This window comes from Chanodichthys erythropterus, chromosome 7 (genome assembly GCF_024489055.1).
Source record: "Chanodichthys erythropterus isolate Z2021 chromosome 7, ASM2448905v1, whole genome shotgun sequence".
NCBI lineage: Eukaryota > Metazoa > Chordata > Actinopteri > Cypriniformes > Xenocyprididae > Chanodichthys > Chanodichthys erythropterus.
The window spans coordinates 4,161,101-4,179,325 of record NC_090227.1 but is presented as its reverse complement, the minus strand read 5'-3'; the positions used below and the strand labels follow the sequence as shown (position 1 = coordinate 4,179,325).

Here is an 18,225-nt window from a genome sequence, read left to right as displayed (position 1 = left end):
CAAATAACAGCAGAAATAGCCAATATAAATGGCAGAATATGTCATGAATTCCACAGCCAAACACAAAACCTCTTTCAAGAGTATAACAATATTTCATGTTTTTCCTAACCTGTGAGTCACATTTGTCCTGTGACCATGCTAATGCATTTGTGCATTTCTTTAAATGTATTTCCACATGCATGTCATTATTTTATCATGATTATATCATGTAATTGACTTTGTTTACTTGTGTGTGGACACATATGACAACAGAAAATCAACACAAAAAGTGATTTCACTAGGGGGCGATCTAACCTCATCATGGTCCAGTGACAGTGAAAAAAAAAAAAAAAACAAAACAGAAATTTGACAAAAGTGAAGGTTTTCTTCTCCATAGTTTTGCATGCCTGCATGTTTGGCTTTTAAAAATTCAGTTTTATCTGGCAAACTGAAACGTTTGGAGTCAGAAATATATATCAGCTGTTTCCACAAAAAATTGAAGCAACACAACTACAGCTCAACATTGATAATAATGTTTCTTGATCAGCAAATCAGCATATTGAAATGATTTCAGGCATCCACGACCAAGTCCTAACTATTTGAATGGGGGAATCTTGAAATCTCAAAAACTGCTTGGTGAACTCACAATTAAATAACATATTTCAAATCAGCAACAAAATCTGACACTAACTGTCCCATAAATGTTGTTTCTTATGCTCAAACATCATTTAAAGGTGCCCTAGAATTAAAAATTGAATTTATCTTGGCATAGTTAAAGGGTTACTTCAGGATTTAGCATTAAGCTTTGTATTAGTAGAATACCACTAGTATTTTCGAATTAGCGTGCTTTCCCCCTTCATATCAGCCCGAGATGAGAGATTTATGCATTTTTATTCTGTAAAAAAGCCTCAGATTACGCAAAAATCGTCATTTTGCATCATCGGAGTCTTTTTTGGCCAGAGGCTTAAAACTACAGCCAGTAATAGCAAGTAGTTCCGCATTTTTTCACCACGCCCATACATATGCGCTTTTGAGGTTACTCACGGAGATCGATCAGGCCAGGCTGTTCGTCCTCTGGAAAAGTGAATATAGATGGTATCGCAGTGTCCTTCAGAATGGTTCTCTTCATTGCAAAGATATTTGGTTCGTAGTCCTCGTGCTTGAAATGGAGACTACATATTCTGCGGTTTTTTAGGTTTTCTATAACGGTGTCATCTCCAAACTTCGGGTATTTACCACTGTTTACATCGCTCCAAATCTTTAACTTAATCGGAAAATGATGGAAACTTACTTGTCCTTTCCTGGTTTTGGGTGTACATCCAGGTACAAAGCAATTTAGCACCATTTCGCTGTAAATGTATGAACTAACTCACGATTTATTTGTTTGAATTTTCCTGAATGCCGCCTGTAACCGATAGGTGTGGTTTGGGCGTGGCCTCGCAAGGGCAGCAAAACAAGTGCATTCTGGGAGTTGTTGTCTTTCATCCACATTAGTCAAAAATACATTTTCTGCCTTTTCTCAGTCTAGAAAGCTCCAAATTCAAAAATAATTTCACATTTCTACTACATAAATGACCAATTTTAAATACACATTCATCTTTCCAGGGGTGAAGTACCCCTTTAAATAACATTTAAATACCATACTTACGTGATTAGACATGCTGCATGACGAACACTCTGTAAAGAACAATTTTGAGGGTTATATTAGCTGTGTGAACTTTGTTTATGATGTTAAAGGCAAGCGCAAGCTCCGTGGGCGGGGAGCGTGAGCATTTAAAGGGGCCGCAGCCTAAATGCCCCAAAAAGGCAGTTAAAAAAATTAATAAAAAAAAAAAAAAAAATCGATGGGGTATTTTGAGCTGAAACTTCACAGACACATTCAGGGGACACCTTAGACTTATATTACATCTTTTAAAAAGAAATTCTACGGCACCTTTAAAAAAAGCTTATTTTTCAGGCTAGACGAGTCAGTGCGCATGTGCAGTCCTAAGCGCGAGTCTCAGGTTTCTATGGGAACCGGAGCTTCTAACAGCAGCTGCAGTGACGCAATGACTTTATCAATCAGCGATTGGCACTTTTACTTAGAAGGTGGGACGTATTCCGCCATATTGTGCGTTGCATTTTCTCCCATTCATAACTAATAGGAGTGAACCGTATTTCTATATCTATAGTCTTTGTTATCATCCATCTCTAATCAGCTAAATGTGACTATAAGGTATGATATTACTATATTATAGACATTAACATTATGATTTTCTCATAAGCTGCTTTGAAACTGTTTTTATTTTGAAAAGCACTATGAAAATGAGTTTACTGATTCTATTTTCCCATTCTTGGTAGGTGGAATGTTTCATTTTGTTCAATCATCACATTTTACATCTATTAATATTTTGCACTTTTATCCAAAACAACATATAATGCATTCAAGGTGCTATATTGTGCATATCATTATATGTATTCAAGATAGATAGATAGATAGATAGATAGAGAACCAGGTTAAGGTCTGGGGGTCTTACTAGTACTGTAAGACGTGTTTGTTATGGATTAGTGCACACTGGCACTCATCTCATCAGTGTAAGTGTAGGGACAAACGCCTGATCTCAAGCTATATATATCTAACCCCTCCCTACCTAAATACCCAGGTCTGATGAGATGGACATTTTCATGTAATAAAAGAGCACAGAGAGTGCAACCAATGTTTAAGAAAGCCAATTCTGAACGTATAGGCACAATCAGATAAGATCCATACAAGCTGGTGAGTGCACACCTGGTGCGTGTGCCAGGCCGGATGAGTCTGCTCACTGCTCTGACGTCACCAGCCCCACCATACTAATCGACACAGACACTAATCCAGCTCTTCTATAAAGCCTTTCTCCTCTGCTCAGGAGGGGGAGAGAGAGAGGACGGGAGAGGAGTTTAGGATAAAGACAGTAAGGCAATCATAGAGGGACATGACTGCTTGATGTGCTGGGACATTTCAGAGCTCAATTGGAGTATCAGCTTGCAGTATTTTTCCTATTGTGCCTGTCATTAACCCAGAGTTACAGGCCTTCATTGAGCACTGCACTCTCAGGCATCGCACTGGACGAACGGTGCCCCCCGATGGGGCCTGTGGAGGGGCAGTGCTGTGGGAGCCCCTCTCTGCCCCCTATTATCATGCCTGGCATGAGCGGCGTGGAGCTCTGCACCAGCCAAGAGGACGACTGCCTTCCCACAGATGGGTAGGACCCCATACAAATTCTGTGTGTGTTTTTGTGCAAGACTGAACAGATGGCTTGTGTTGGATATATGTAATAGGGGACAAACACTTATGATGTTAATGCCTTTCTGGCCTAGGATGTGGTAGGTATGCTGGATTTATATCTTAATGGCATGTCTGCAAACAGATGATGATGATTTTGCTTTTCACTGTAAATAATGTCAGCAATTTTCAAGGAAAAAATACTTATATAATTTGTAATTAAAATGAAAACACAACCACATATACATTTTTACAGTAAAATTTAACTTAAAGGAACACTCCACTTTTTTTGAAAATAGGCTCATTTTCCAACTCCCCTAGAGTTAAACAGTTGAGTTTTACCGTTTTCGAATCCATTCAGCCGATCTCCAGTTCTGGCGGTACCACTTTTAGCATAGCTTAGCATAGTTCATTGAATCTGATTAGACCGTTAGCATTGCGCTTAAAAATGACCAAAGAGTTTTGATATTTTTCCTATTTAAAACTTGACTCTTCTGTAGTTACATCGTGTACTAAGACCGGCGGAAAATGAAAAGTTGTGATTTTCTAGGCTGATATGGCTAGGAACTATACTCTCTTTCAGGCGTAATAATCAAGGAACTTTGCTGCCGTTCCATGGCTGCAGCAGTGCAATGATATTACGCAGCGTCTCTCACATACGTCTCCATGGTTGCAAGGCACGTTCCCTGTGCAAGCAGGGGCTCACGGGCGCTGTGTAATATCATTGCACTGCTGCAGCCATGATACGGCAGCAAAGTTCCTTGATTATTACGCCTGAATGAGAGTATAGTTCCTAGCCATATCAGCCTAGAAAATCGCAACTTTTTATTTTCCGCTGGTCTTAGTACACGATTTAACTACCGAAGAGTCAAGTTTTAAATAGGAAAAATATCAAAACTCTTTGGTCATTTTTAAGCGCGATGCTAACGGTCTAATCAGATTCAATGAACTATGCTAAGCTATGCTAAAAGTGGTACCGCCAGAACCGGACATCGGCTGAATAGATTCGAAAACGGTAAAACTCAACTGTTTAACTCTAGGGGAGTTGGAAAATTAGCCTATTTTCAAAAAAAGTGGAGTGTTCCTTTAAAGGGGACCTATTATGCCCCTTTTACAAGATGTAATGTACATCTCCAGAATGTGTATGTGAAGTTTCAGCTCAAAATCCCCCACAGATCATTTATTTTAGCTTGTCAAATTTGCCTCTATTTGGGTGTGAGCAAAAACACGCCATTTTTGTGTGTGTCCCTTTAAATGCAAATGAGCTGCTGCTCTCGGCCTCCTTTCCAGAAGAGGGCGGAGCTTTAACAGCTCAACCACAACAAAGCTGGAGAATCTCACTCAGCCAAAAAGAGGATTGTCAGTGACAGTGTTCAGCCTTACATTGTTCAAACCGGAGTCGACACTGATGGAGAGACTCAGGAAGAAGTTACAACTTTTAGAATGCATCTGGACTACTACAGCTGCCAGTTTTTACTGTAAAAAAAAAAAAAAAAAAAAAAAAAAAAGATTCTGTGATATCTACACGATATATTAAAAGATGGAAATGTATTACATCCTTCTTTACCAACATACAGTATACTTATGTAAAGCAATAAGTATAGTGTACATACGTATACTTAAATATACATAAGTATATACATAACAATATATACATAAGTATACATAATTTATACAGAAGTATACCTTACATATACTTATGTAAAGCAATTTTTATCACCGCAAAATGTAAACTGTATTAATCGCACAGCTCTCTGTATAAAGGTGGATATGAATTATATCAAACATTATTCGCATATACAGTACACTTACATAAACCAATATACACTATATAGGAAATTTCTACTGCCGTGATTTTTTTATTTTGTCACAAAATGTAACACAGCTCTTTTTATGAAGTTGATTATAGTTTATTTTATAGTTTCTTTCTATAGTTTATAAGTACACTACTGCTCAAAAGTTTGGGATCAGTAATGTTTTTAAAAGAAGTTTCGTCTGCTCACCAAGCGTGCATTTACTTAATTCAAAATACAGTAATATTGTGAAATATTATTACAATTTAAAATGAACTGTTTTCTATTTTAAAATATTTTAAAATGTAATTTATTCTTGTGTTGTCAAAGCTGAATTTTCAGCATCGTTACTCCAGTCTTCAGTGTCACATGATCCTTCAGAAATCATTCTAATATGTCAATTTTCTGCTCAAGAAACATTTAATGTGTACAATTGTACAAAATATTTGTGTACAATATTTTTTTTCAGGATTATTTGATGAATAGAATGTTCAAAAGAAGTGTTTATTTGAAATCTAATCTTTTGTAACATTATAAATGTCTTTACTGCCACTTTTGATTGATTTAATGCATCCCTGCTGAATAAAAATATTAATTTCTTAAAAAAAAAAAAAAAAAATTCTTACTGACCCCAAACTTTTGAACGGTGGTGTATAATGTTACAAAAGCTTTGTATTTTAGATAAATGCTGTTCTTTTGAACTTTCTATTCATCAAGGAATTCTGAAAAAAAAAATTACACAACTGTTTTCAACATTGATAATAATAACAAATATTTTTTTGAGGAACTAATCATATTAGAATGATTTCTGAAGGATCATGTGACACTGAAGACTGGAGTAATGATGCTGAAAATTCAGCTTTGCACCACAGGAATAAATTACTTTGTCAAATATATTCAAATAGAAAACAATTATTTTAAATTGAAATAATTTTTCACAATATTACTATTTTTACTGTATTTTTAAGTAAATAAATTAAGCCTTGGTGAGCAGACGAAACTTCTTTTAAAAACATTAAAAATCTTACCGACCTAAACTTTATCCAGAATACTCACATAAAGCAAAAATATATACTATATATAAATCTTAACTGTTTATTGCTTGTATCTTCACAAAAATGTAAATTATCACTCAGCTCTACTAAGCTGCTACAACTAAACGGCATGAAGATATTAAAATATTATAAACATTAAAATCATGGTTCTCTGTAAAGCTGCTTTTCCCCCATTCTTCATAGTTGGGTTTGGAAAACATTTTACATTATTAATTTTTAGCACTTTTATTACCCAAAACAACATCTTCAAAGTAATTACAGTGCTAACCGAAGTTAGGTACAGAAACTTGTGATATTGACAGTAATTTTAGAGCTATTTTCTCAGTTTAATCAATCTGACCCTTACCATGATATTGGTAATAGTTATAAGACTCTATGTGCTAGTTGTTCGAAATGGCCACAAAATGATTAGTGATAATGTAGGTAATGGCAGTAAGGTGCAGTAAAATCCAGCTGCTGAACAAGAGACTGTGTGTCCTCAATCCGTGAGCTAACCTGCCAATAGCATGTGTAGCTGCTGCCTCGTGCCGGAGCGAAATCTGTTCCGTTAGCTTGTTAATGACTTACCACAGACAGCAGGAGGGGTAGGCAGGATTACACTGCTAACTGCTAGGCAGCTGTCGTCAGAGAGACATTAGCAGACAAGTGACGTCCACAGGTTTTGAGTGAAAAAACGGTTGTTTCACAAACAATGAAAGCAGTGGTGAAGTTCCTCTTTTGATGAACTGACGGAAAGAGAACAGAATATTGAATTAAAAAAAAATAAAAAAATGCGATTTGAACCCAAAATCAGTGTTTCACATCTATATATCGGTTCATTTGGTAAGTAGTCCTGTCAGGATAATGTTCAGTCAGCTGGTCCTTATAACAGAATGAACGCCTTTCAGCTACATTATCACATCATCCCTATGTCAACTTCGAAAGAAAGATGAAAATGTTAAATAAAGTTAAGAACATCAAGTGTTACATTCTGATACTTTATCATTTTGATCTGTGAAGTATGAACTGTAAGCACGCTGTGGCTTTTTAGAGAGAGCTGAAATTCATTTCACTATAACTTCCCTGTTTCAGATGGCCTAAGCCAACACACACACACACACACACACACACACACACACACACACACACACACACACACACACACACACACACACACACACACACACACACACACACACACAAAAGCATGCACTGTGGAAGTAAAAAAGAGGATTTTGTTTATCAGACAGGTCTTCAGGCTTCCTTAATCCCTGTCCAGCCCCTTTGGGAGAGTATAAACAGATCTGGAACATGAAGGACAAAGAATTAAAGAATAATATCCTTCAAAGACACACAAGTGTGTTGATCCTGAGGACATTTAGACACTTTTCACACTCTCACTAGTTTAATTAGTCTACTAATGTAGGCTAACAATATCAATTAATAGCTTTGAATCAACTTGATTTTGATTTTGGAAATTCCAAGCCCTAAGCTATAAGCTTTCGTGGTACTTTGTGTATTTTTAATTTTTTTTTTTTTTTATATGAAACAAAGTCATAGCCTTCGGTGAAAGCAGTGACAAACAGAATAATTAATACAAAAAAAAGTGATTTAAACACAAAATCAATGTTTCACATCCATATGAATAAGTTAAAAACATTCACTGAACATTAGCGGGCCTCCCATCAAAAAATTTCAATAAGCTTTGTACTTTATCACTTTAAATTCTGTCAGCTATATCGCTCATTCAAATAACAAATAGCCTACTGTTTAGGTGCTCTTTAATGGGTCGTGGCAGATTGCTGTATCCCTTCCGGTCAGGCTTCTCTACTCTTTGGGTGAAGCGGCACGTGAACCGATCATCACTTCCCCTTCATACTAATTAAAGCACAAAAACATGAATGAACGTCAAAAATTATGTTGAAAGAAAAATGACAACTTACTGAAATGTACCCTGTTTTGTGTAATCGCCAAATCAGCGTTTGAACCACGGAAAGACGTCAATATATCAGCTCGTGTCAACATCACCTCAGGAAAAGTGAAGTCAAAAAGGCATTTTGCTAAATATGCACTATATTATATATTAATTCTTTTTACTTAAATAATAAAGACATCAGTTATACATGTTAATTTGAATAAATCTGTAATGAAAATGTTTTAATGACAGCCACCACTTAAATGTTACATTTCAACAACGAGTATAAACACTATTAAAAAGTTGAAAAACTTAAGTGCAATTTAAATGTTTTTATAAATGCATGTTTTTATTTGAGTGTTCAATCTTAAAATAAATAGCAACTGAATTTACTGACAGGGTTTCAGTTGAGGTATTGTTTTCCTAAATGGTTTAAGTTGATTTTTACTCTTTGTATAACTCAGGGGGTCCAAACCTGCTCCTGGAGGGCCACTCCTGAAGAGTTTAGCTCCAACCCGAATTAAACACACCTGAACCAGCTAATTAAGGCCTTCAGACTGAGTAGAAACAAAGCTGCTTTAAAGTAAGCCTCAAAGGTTAGCAAAACATCAACAAAAAGTAAAAGCAAAAGCCGTTTTTTTAATGGATGTCAAAGGAGGAGAGGCTTCACTATGTTGAATAAACTGCTTTTGTAGGAAAACAGCTTATCCTTTAATGAAATGACAGCCTATCAGCTAATCTTCAATGTTTGCCTTTAAACTTTAAAAAAAAAAAAAAAAAAAAAGTTTTGATCTATTTTTGGAGTTTACAGTTCACAGCTTGAAGTTCACCGCTTGTATTTCAAAATAACCTACAGATAATGATCTGCCTACATCAAAAAAGTCTCGTTTAGCACCTGTTTCTTCCTGCTGACATTTTCCTATGTGTGAAATATCCTATAAGTATTTATGCAGGTCAGAAATTCTCTGTATGCACTATACCCATGACCCAAGTTTTCAGGGTTTTGTTGGTAAGCATGGTCCAGTTTGTCCATGTTGGTAGATCCCATAACCTCAACATCTGGCTTTTTGGATAAAAGCTTTTGCCAATTTAGCTTATTCAGCACATCAGAGTGAATTGAAAAACAACATTTGTGCTTTTCATAAATGTTTGAACGTGATTAAATACACACTGCACAGAAAATATATCCCACAATGCAATGCTCTCAACTCGACATTCCATTTCTAGTGTGACAAATTAACCATTTTTTGCCTTATTATTTGTTTGAACTGCTGCAAGACATTTTTACACAATAACTGGATGCCATTCTATTAATCAAACTAAACATGATATCATGTGACATGTAGCACTGTTCAGAGTTGCACAGTGCATGTTACATACTAAAAAAGTGCAGTGCATAACGCACCGTTTTTTGTAAATAGTTTTCATATCTGCAGTGATGATGACCCACAATGCAATGCTCTTATCCAATCTGCTGCTAATGAAAAATGACTATATGAGAACATAATCCATTTTGATATAATCGGTCCCTGGCTGTCTGTTATAAGCGTTGTAATCCAGGCGTTCAGCAGAGGCTTGAGAGTGGAACGATTAGTCACAGGTCACCTGAGAGCAACTGCGATTAGCAAATCCTACATAGGCTACACCAACAGACCGCCTTGTTTCTTAGCATTATTTTTTTAGTTCATGTGCCTCATAATTTTTAAACAAAATAACCTCCCTCTCGCAGAGACATCTCTTGTCTTCTCTGATGATGTGTTTACTGGTGTGAGGGCGGGGCAACCTGTCACTCACATGAGATCCACCAATAGCACACCACAACCGTCAATTCCCCACAGAGAAAATTAAGTCCTGCCCTACAGTTTTTATTGTCTGAGAAGCCATTTCACTTGGATATTTGCACAATAGGGAGAAAAGACTATCGCAACTTTCGTTGTGTCCTGATTTAAGTAAGGGTGTTTTTCGGCAGGTGATATTCAAACCACTGATACAACAGTTTGATAAACAAGACATTTTGGACATAGTATTGCCATTTACTTTGTGTGTTTTTGCTCTGCCAATGACAATCATTCTAAACAAAGTCAAAACAGAATCAGATGCTGCATTTCCAAGCAAAAAACATTGCCGGTGTTTCGTTCCTGAATGAATCTGCGTTATTGAATGAATCAGCTCAGTAAATTAAGCATACTCACTCATAAAGACTGTGGCTGAATTTAGAATAGCATTCTACTCATACTATTTCCACCAGATAAAGGTTAAGATAAAGTAGCAACTGTAAGAATTGCATGTTAATATACTATTCCTAATTCAGGCACTTAAAGGGACAGTTCACCCAAAAATGAAAATTATCCCATGATTTACTCACCCTCAAGCCATCTAATGACTATGTTCTTTCAGACAAACACAATCGGAAATATATTTAAAAATATCCTGTCTCTTCTAAGCTTTATAATGGTAGTGAAGGGGGATGAAAAAATGCATCCACATCCATCATAAAGATAATCCATACAGCTCCAGGGGGTTAATAAGGGCCTTTCTAAAATAAAATGATGTGTTTTTGTATTAAAAAAAAATTAAAACTTTATAAATTCAAAAAACTAGCGGAAGCTTAGATACCTCTCGCGGTTTAGACAAATACAGCAGGGCAACAAACTCAAGCTCCTCTTCTCTTATATTGAAATCTGACATTTTTCCCCCAAAATTTCTCATTTTAGACCTGCTCTTTGCTCTATCCTCTAAGCTTCTGTGTTTGTCATCGCATCATGCATTGGGTCAGAAGTTACTCTTCTGCCGCAAATCGATGCATATGGCTGGCTGTCTGCCAGAAGCTGCTTATTTTAGTTTATAAAGTTTTAAATATGGATATTTTTCTTACAAAAACCCATCGCTTCGCTTCAGAAGGCCTTTATTAACCCCTTGGAGCCGTATAGATTATGTTTATGATGGATGGATGCATATTTTTGGGCTTTAAAATCTCACCCCGCATTATAAAGCTTGGAAGAGCCAGGATATTTTTAAATACATCTATGATTGTATTTGTCTGAAAGAAGATAGTCATATACACCTAGGATGGCTTGAGGGTGAGTAAATCATTTTCATTTTTGGGTGAACTATGAATTTTTTGGATTCACAAATGAATCGGTGTTTTGAAAGAATCGGTTGAATCAATCAGTTATAAAGTTATTAAGTTGCCGCCACCTACTGGTGTAATGATATAACCAACAGAAAGAGTCCAAGCTTGCATACTTTTGTAGCTGCTAATCTACATTACCCCATCATTAATGCACAAGCAGAGTCATTCAGTCTTAGTGAGTAGTGAGCATTTTAAAGTGAGAGCAATGAGTAGTAGCTGTGACTGTTTCATTGCTATTCCAAACTTTTACATTTATTTTATTTTTACATATTCTGTGATGTCACTATAACAGAGGGATGGGGTACCCAGAAGCCCAGGCCATGGATGAGTTTCCAGCACAGAGAAAAGGGGACAGGATGCCCTTTCAGGTAACAAACCCATCTGTCATCCTATGAAGTGTGAATCTATATATTAATTTATTTTTAAAGCCACACATTTAACACTTTAAACCAAAGGATGCACAAACTCTGCTAGGTGACAAGTTTGTATACTAAAGTCACCCGGTTGTGTAAAGCATTTTGCCTTTGGTGACACAGCCTAGAATAGCAATCTCTTTTTTGCTCTTCTTTTTTTAGATTTGGGCCTATTTATTATTTGGCATCTAGTGTATGACCCATAATTTATATAATCTCAGTAAAATCTATACTTCCAGCTAACGTCTAACTTCTGCATATGCAGTAACATTTATTATGTAGCTAGCTCTAATTCTGTGCTTTAAAAGGATAATTTAAAAATACTGTCATCATTTACTCACCCTCAAGTTGTTCCAAACTTGTATGGATTTCTTTCTTCTGCTGAACACAAAATAATTTATTAAGAAGAATATGGCTAACCAAACAGTTACATATTAATAAATGTGAGTTTTATATTAACATACATATGCATTAACACTGCCCGGGCCAAAAAAAGTCGCTGTTTGGATTTTAATTGGCAAAAAGTTAAGAATCTATGAATGGATCAATGTTTCTAGCATGTTATATGTTTGGCAACGATTCTTTTAACCCTTAAAGATGGAGTGTGTAGCTTTTCATTTCTTAAACAACACTGTAAAAAAAATCCCAGTAAAATTTACGGTAAAAAAACGGCAGCTGTGGTTGCCTTCTACCGTAAAAAATACAGTAGCAACGTTAAAAAAAAATGTTAAATTTACGGTAAAATAACATATTTCATTAACTGATATAATGTTAATTTACCAACCTAATGAAGTACTAATATCTGTTTTGTATCTTTATAATACACTGACAGTCACCAAACACAGTGGTGATAAGAGTCACATGATGAATCAAAGTTCATCACAAGCAGCTTTTCCACAAGCTGAGGAGGACAATACTAATATATAGAAGGTGCACACAGTGTCATTCACACACACACACTAAACACCATCATGGTAACATGCATGAAATTTTAAAAATGCAAAAAACATTAATTTAACAACATTAGATGTAACATAAAACCCTAATGTACATAACTGATTAGAAAAAAATGAGAAAAACTAAGAAGAAAGAGTTATTTCAACGAAAATATATCAAATGTGAAGTGTCACGCAGGGAATTGTGGGAATGTCAATTTACGTTTTTTCACTGTAAATTTTTACAATGAATTGTTATTTTTCTCTTCCCAAAACTGTGAATTTAACGGTATTTTACCGTAAAATTACATTAAATGTACCGTTATATCTATTACAGTTATTCACCATAAATGGTACTGAAACTTTCTGTAAACCAATTGACAGTTTTTCACCGCAGCATTTTTACAGTTTTTTACTGTTAAAATCACGGTAATTTTTTACAGTGAACCATATAGGAAGACACATCATGGCCATATTCCAGGATGACAATGTCAAGATTCATCAGGGTTAAAATTGTGAAAGATTGGTTCAGAGAGCATGAAGAATCAAATTCACACTTGAATTGGCACCTCTGAGTCCAGACCTTAATTTTTTTGAACGTCTTTGGGATGTGCTGGAGTACACTTTACAGAGTGCTCATCTCTTGCATTGTCAATACAAGATCTATAACGTCACGTGTTGTCATCTCAAGATTACGGTAATTACACAGTCACGTGAATGCAGCATAAGTATACCATTCTTGCATTGATTTACCCCAAAAACTGAGGCTCAGTGTAAATTTCAACATTGCTATGTTATTTTAGTGGTTCAACATTATCAGCATTGGCTCAGCCAATGGCATGAGTTTTGGGGCGGGACTATCGGTTTGAGTAAGGGGAGTGGAAACTGTTTCATCTGGTGCCACTAACCTCATTTGGGGCTTTAAAAGCCACATATTTCAGATATAATTAATGTGGATATGTTTTAGCAATGCTTATTCATTATAGCAGTTTCCTCACTAGTTTTTAAGCAAGAGATCACAAAGAGTGATAATAATGTTAATCATGTGCTAAAGCTTGAGCTTTCATCAGTCATTTTGAGCCAAACATAACTGATCTAAAGCAACCTCAAACAGGAACCACTTTTGTGCAAACACTATTCAAGACTTAATGGCTATTTCTCCTTCTCTCTTCATCCTTTCTTTTGTAGATCTTCCCAGATCCGGTAGAAGTAGTTTTGAGTACTGAAGGCACTCTGACCTGCATGCCGCAGTTGAAGGAGCGTCTGCCATCCATTGTGGTGGAGCCTACTGATGTCAGTGAGGTGGAGAGCGGTGAGCTGCGCTGGCCCCCAGAAGACATGGACTTTGATGAAGATGAAGATCTGTTTTTGGAGCAGTGCATCCCACCTGCTAACATTGCCGACTGGGGGGAGGATGAAGAAGAGAGCTCTGTCATTGAGAACCACCAGCAGACCACTTCTCTGTTAGGTACTTCCAACAACTTTCACAACCATTCAGAACAATAACTAGGTCAACTAGTTTTTTTTGTTTTGTTTTTGTTTTTTAAGGTTTGGAGGGAAATCTGTTGTTTTCAGTTGTACTGAACATGGTAAAACATGTTAAACAGAGCTGAGAGTACTACACTCTTAAAGAGGCTGTATTTTTGTAGGCTAACTTGGAAGTTAGCATCACTCTGGTTTCCTCGACAAAAACCCAATAGGATTATTCTATTATCTTGTGGATTATTGCAGATAATAAGGTCTGTGACTAACAAAAGTTTATGATTCTATTTTATTTATCATGATAATCTTTATAAATTAACATAAATCTTATGAATTTTAAAGCCTGGATACAATCACTTCAAGTAAAAAGCTAAAAGTAGGCTATAATATCCAAGACAACCTCTGTAGTCAGACACTTGTTAGCAACTGGCTTTTTTTTTTTTTTTTTTTTTTTTTGAGAAGTAAAAGCTTCACAACAAAACATTACTGATGTATGTTACTAATGTATTACTGATGTATTTTATGTCATAGAATAAAATGTGAAAATATCTTGAGCTTGTGGTAACCACAGACATTTCACCAAAAACCCCAAAACGCATTACTTTCTATAACAAGTAACACAATTAGTTACTTTTTAAAGAGAGTAACACAATATTGTAATGCATTACTTTAATACAACATTTAAAATAGGTATAATATAATAAATATATTATACTTATGTTTTAAAATACTAAGTATAATAAATAAATAGCCTATTATAAATAAAACATAATTAATTATAATCAATATGTGTTCTTTAAAAAATAGGCTGAAATAATGCAAATTCATGACTTTAACAAATGATGACTACCTTAGATAGTTACAGTAGGTCTGTCTTTAATGGTATATATGTTTAAAAAATTAAATTATAAATTAAATTGTAAATTTTAAAAAATTATTTCCCTATGAACAAAATGAAATAATATGAAAATAGTTTCAGGTAGCATATGACATGTTTTTTCATTTGATTTATTCTAGTTAGTTTTGTATCAATTACAATGTGATTTTTGGTGTTTAAGATCTGGCAGCAAAAGTACATTTTTCCCCTTTGGGTGAGCAATTCGCAGACAGCTTTCCTTGCGCATGAAATCGTCAATATGCCAGCAAACTGGAAGAGTGATGACAATGCATTACAATAGAGCGTGGGCACCTGTTGTGGGTTACGCTGCTCAGTTTAAATTGTCAGTAGTCCAGTCCGTGCCTTTCTGAGTGAGCACAGCTCCATTGTGGCATAGCTAAGCGCATTTTTGCTCATGAGGAGGATTTATTTTTATTTTATATCGATATTGAAATGCCTGTGAAGTACAAAGTTGTGATGAGTCAGAAGGGTATTGATCCACCTGCACTAAAGTATTACCTAGACAACAGTGGTACATCAGTAACAAATCCAGGAATCAGGCAGAGAGTCAGGGCAGGCAGCAAGCGAAACACAAACGATAAATGGACAAAGGGTCGGGGCAGGCAGCAGAAATCAAAATCCAGATAAACAGCTCAAGCCAATACACAGGCAGATAGAAAGGTAGTAAACATTCAGAAATGACAACCGGGGCTAATCAAGACTTCGCACAGAAGTGCAAATTAGAGTGTCTTTTATGTGATGTGGATGTGTAATTGACGGCAGGTGCAATGTAATCACTCCCAGGTATGAGGGTTGATGGGAAATTGGGTCCAAATGAAGTTAATACTCGGGTGAAGGCTCCCTCTGGTGGTGTGAGAGATCTGGTGTGGGAGACTGGTTTGTAACAAAAGTAAAGTTTACATAAAAACAGTTTAACAACGAAATACATTGTGAATATAGAAACATTTGGATTGCGAGGTAGGCTGCGTGAGAACACGGCTGGTTACTTATATACATATTATACTAATTTATACATTATACTTTGTCGCCTTGCAATAAGTCCATTTGTGATATTTCCTCACTACTAAATATTCCACGGTCAACTGTTAGTGGTATCATAACAAAGTGGAAGCAACTGGGAACAACAGCAACTCAGCCACGAAGTGCTAGGCCATGTAAAATCACAGAGTGGGGTCAACACATGCTGAGGCGCACAGTGCGCAGAAGTTGCCAATTTTCTGCAGAGTCAATAGCTACGGACCTCCAAAGTTCGTGTGGCCGTCAGATTAGCTCAGGAACAGTGTGTAGAGAGCTTCATGGAATGGGTTTCCATAGCTGAGCAGCTGCATCCAAGCCTTACATCAAGTGCAGTGCAAAGCTCTGGTGTAAAGCTCTGGTGTAAAGCTCTGGTGTAAAGCATGATGCCACTGGACTCTAGAGCAGTGGAGACGTGTTCTGGAGTGACGAATCACGCTTCTCTGTCTGGCAATCTGACGGACGAGTCTGGATTTGGCTGTTGCCAGGAGAACGATACTTGCCTGACTGCATTGTGCCAAGTGTAAAGTTTGGTAGAGGGGGATTATGATGTGGGGTTGTTTTTCAGGGGTTGGGCTTAAACCCTTAGTTCCAGTGAAAGGAACTCTTAATGCTTCAGCATATCAAGACATTTTGGACAATTTCATGCTCCCAACTTTGTGGGAACAGTTTGAGGATGGCCCCTTCCTGTTCCCACATGACTGCGCACCAGTGCACAAAGCAAGGTCCATAAAGACATGGATGAGCGAGTTTGGTGTGGAGGATCTTGACTGGCCTGCACAGAGTCCTGACCTCAACCTGACAGAACACCTTTGGGACGAATTAGAGCGGAGACTGTGAGCCAGGCCTTCTCGTCAACATCACAAATGCGCTTCTAGAAGAATGGTCAAAAATTCCCATAAACTCTCCTAAACCTTGTGGAAAGCCTTCCCAGAAGAGTTGAGGCTGTTATAGATGCAAAGGGTGGGCCAACTCCATATTAAACCCTACAGATTAAGAATGGGATGTCATTAAAGTTCAATTAAAGTTCATGTACATGGAAAGGCAGACGTCCCAAAACTTTTGACAATATAGTATTTATATATATATATATATAATATTAAAAGAAAAAAAAGGGAAAAACAATGTGAAAACCACTGCTCTATTCAGCGCCTAAACTTTATTTTACACCACAGAGGTAACGGTTGTTGTAGGTCAAAATGGGTACGATGTAGCAACACCAAGTGTTTTTGACTTTTTTTTAAAAACAGCCCAATCATAGAGTGCTTCACAATATGCATGTAACTGACTAGTACAATGCTCATTTTTAGTTTAATTTACATTAGAGAACTTTGGTTGTTTGTATTTGTTTTAGTTTTGTTTCATTTTCTGTCTATCTGTCTGTCTATAGATCTTCAAACAGATGACTTTAGGGACGACACCCCGACTCTACCTCCAGAGAGTGCTTCACCTCTGAACTGATGCCCACTGAACCCGTCCTGTTCTCAGGGTCTAACTTTAGATCACGACATGTTGAACCTGTGCTGCCACATCTCATGTAAATGACTATAGGACGCTTTCCTGAATCGCAGCTTACAGAAGAACTGATTGGGCCATGCAACTCTGATTTGGGTCTGACTGTGGTCACACATTAACACAAGATTCAACTGACACTTTTAGTACAGAAAAGAACTTGGACGACTGTAGTCATCGTGAAATTATATATTGTAAAATAGTAGCTCATAAAGTCATAGGTTAATTTACTGCTTATCAGTTGTTTTCCCTTTACTGTACTATATAGGAAAGTTTCTCCACAGTTGTCTTTTTAATTGCAAAAAATAGTTTGTGTATTATTGGGTTTAAACCAGTCAGCATTTTCCCATTCCCCTTTATCACACAAATCTGAAAAATGCAGAGAAAAAAAGGAAGGAACATTACTGAAACATGGATTTTTTTTGTGAAGTTACATGCTCATATCATCTGTGACAGAGTATGTTATGGAGAAGTTGAAAATGCTTTGAAAGTAAAGTTTTATTTTGTACTGCATTTATCCCCTTTTTTCTTTTACCCATGTCAGTTTTTGTGTTGATGTATTTCAGTCATGTCCAAAGTACATTTTAACCATCAAGTGCACCTCTGAATAGACAGAAAATCTTCAAACAGTGCAGTGTATTGTGTATGTTTTATACCAAACTGAAAAAACAACAAAGTTTTACTCTGTGTAATGCTTTCCAAAGCAACTTTGCGAAGCATTTCTTTTTGCAATATGTACATACAATGTTTTTCCTCAAATGATTATTACCAAATGAAAACCATTTAAAGCAATAAAATATATCAGTGCCACTACTGAAAATCATTTTGTAGTTTGCAATCAATTCCTGGCTATAAGGGAAAAGTAGACAACCTGAA

The 18,225-nt window shown here is 36.3% G+C and overlaps 1 protein-coding gene across 1 annotated transcript; it reads left to right on the top strand.

Annotated features, from left to right (window-relative positions):
* The first annotated feature begins 3,081 nt into the window (after nucleotides 1-3,081).
* Nucleotides 3,082-17,446, top strand: lbhl (LBH regulator of WNT signaling pathway, like). The gene is made up of 4 exons (XM_067388936.1): nucleotides 3,082-3,200; nucleotides 11,388-11,463; nucleotides 13,632-13,911; nucleotides 17,228-17,446. The coding sequence occupies exons 1-4, from the start codon at nucleotides 3,082-3,084 to the stop codon at nucleotides 17,296-17,298; spliced, it is 546 nt and encodes a 181-aa protein (XP_067245037.1). The 3' UTR covers nucleotides 17,299-17,446.
* The last annotated feature ends 779 nt before the right edge of the window (nucleotides 17,447-18,225 follow it).

Coding starts and splice junctions, on each gene's coding strand:
- lbhl (XM_067388936.1), top strand. CDS start 3,082: ATGGGGCCTGTGGAGGGGCAGTGCTGTGGGAGCCCCTCTCTGCCCCCT. Junction 3,201..11,387: donor GACTGCCTTCCCACAGATGG/GTAGGACCCCAT, acceptor TCACTATAACAG/AGGGATGGGGTACCCAGAAG. Junction 11,464..13,631: donor GGGACAGGATGCCCTTTCAG/GTAACAAACCCA, acceptor TTTCTTTTGTAG/ATCTTCCCAGATCCGGTAGA.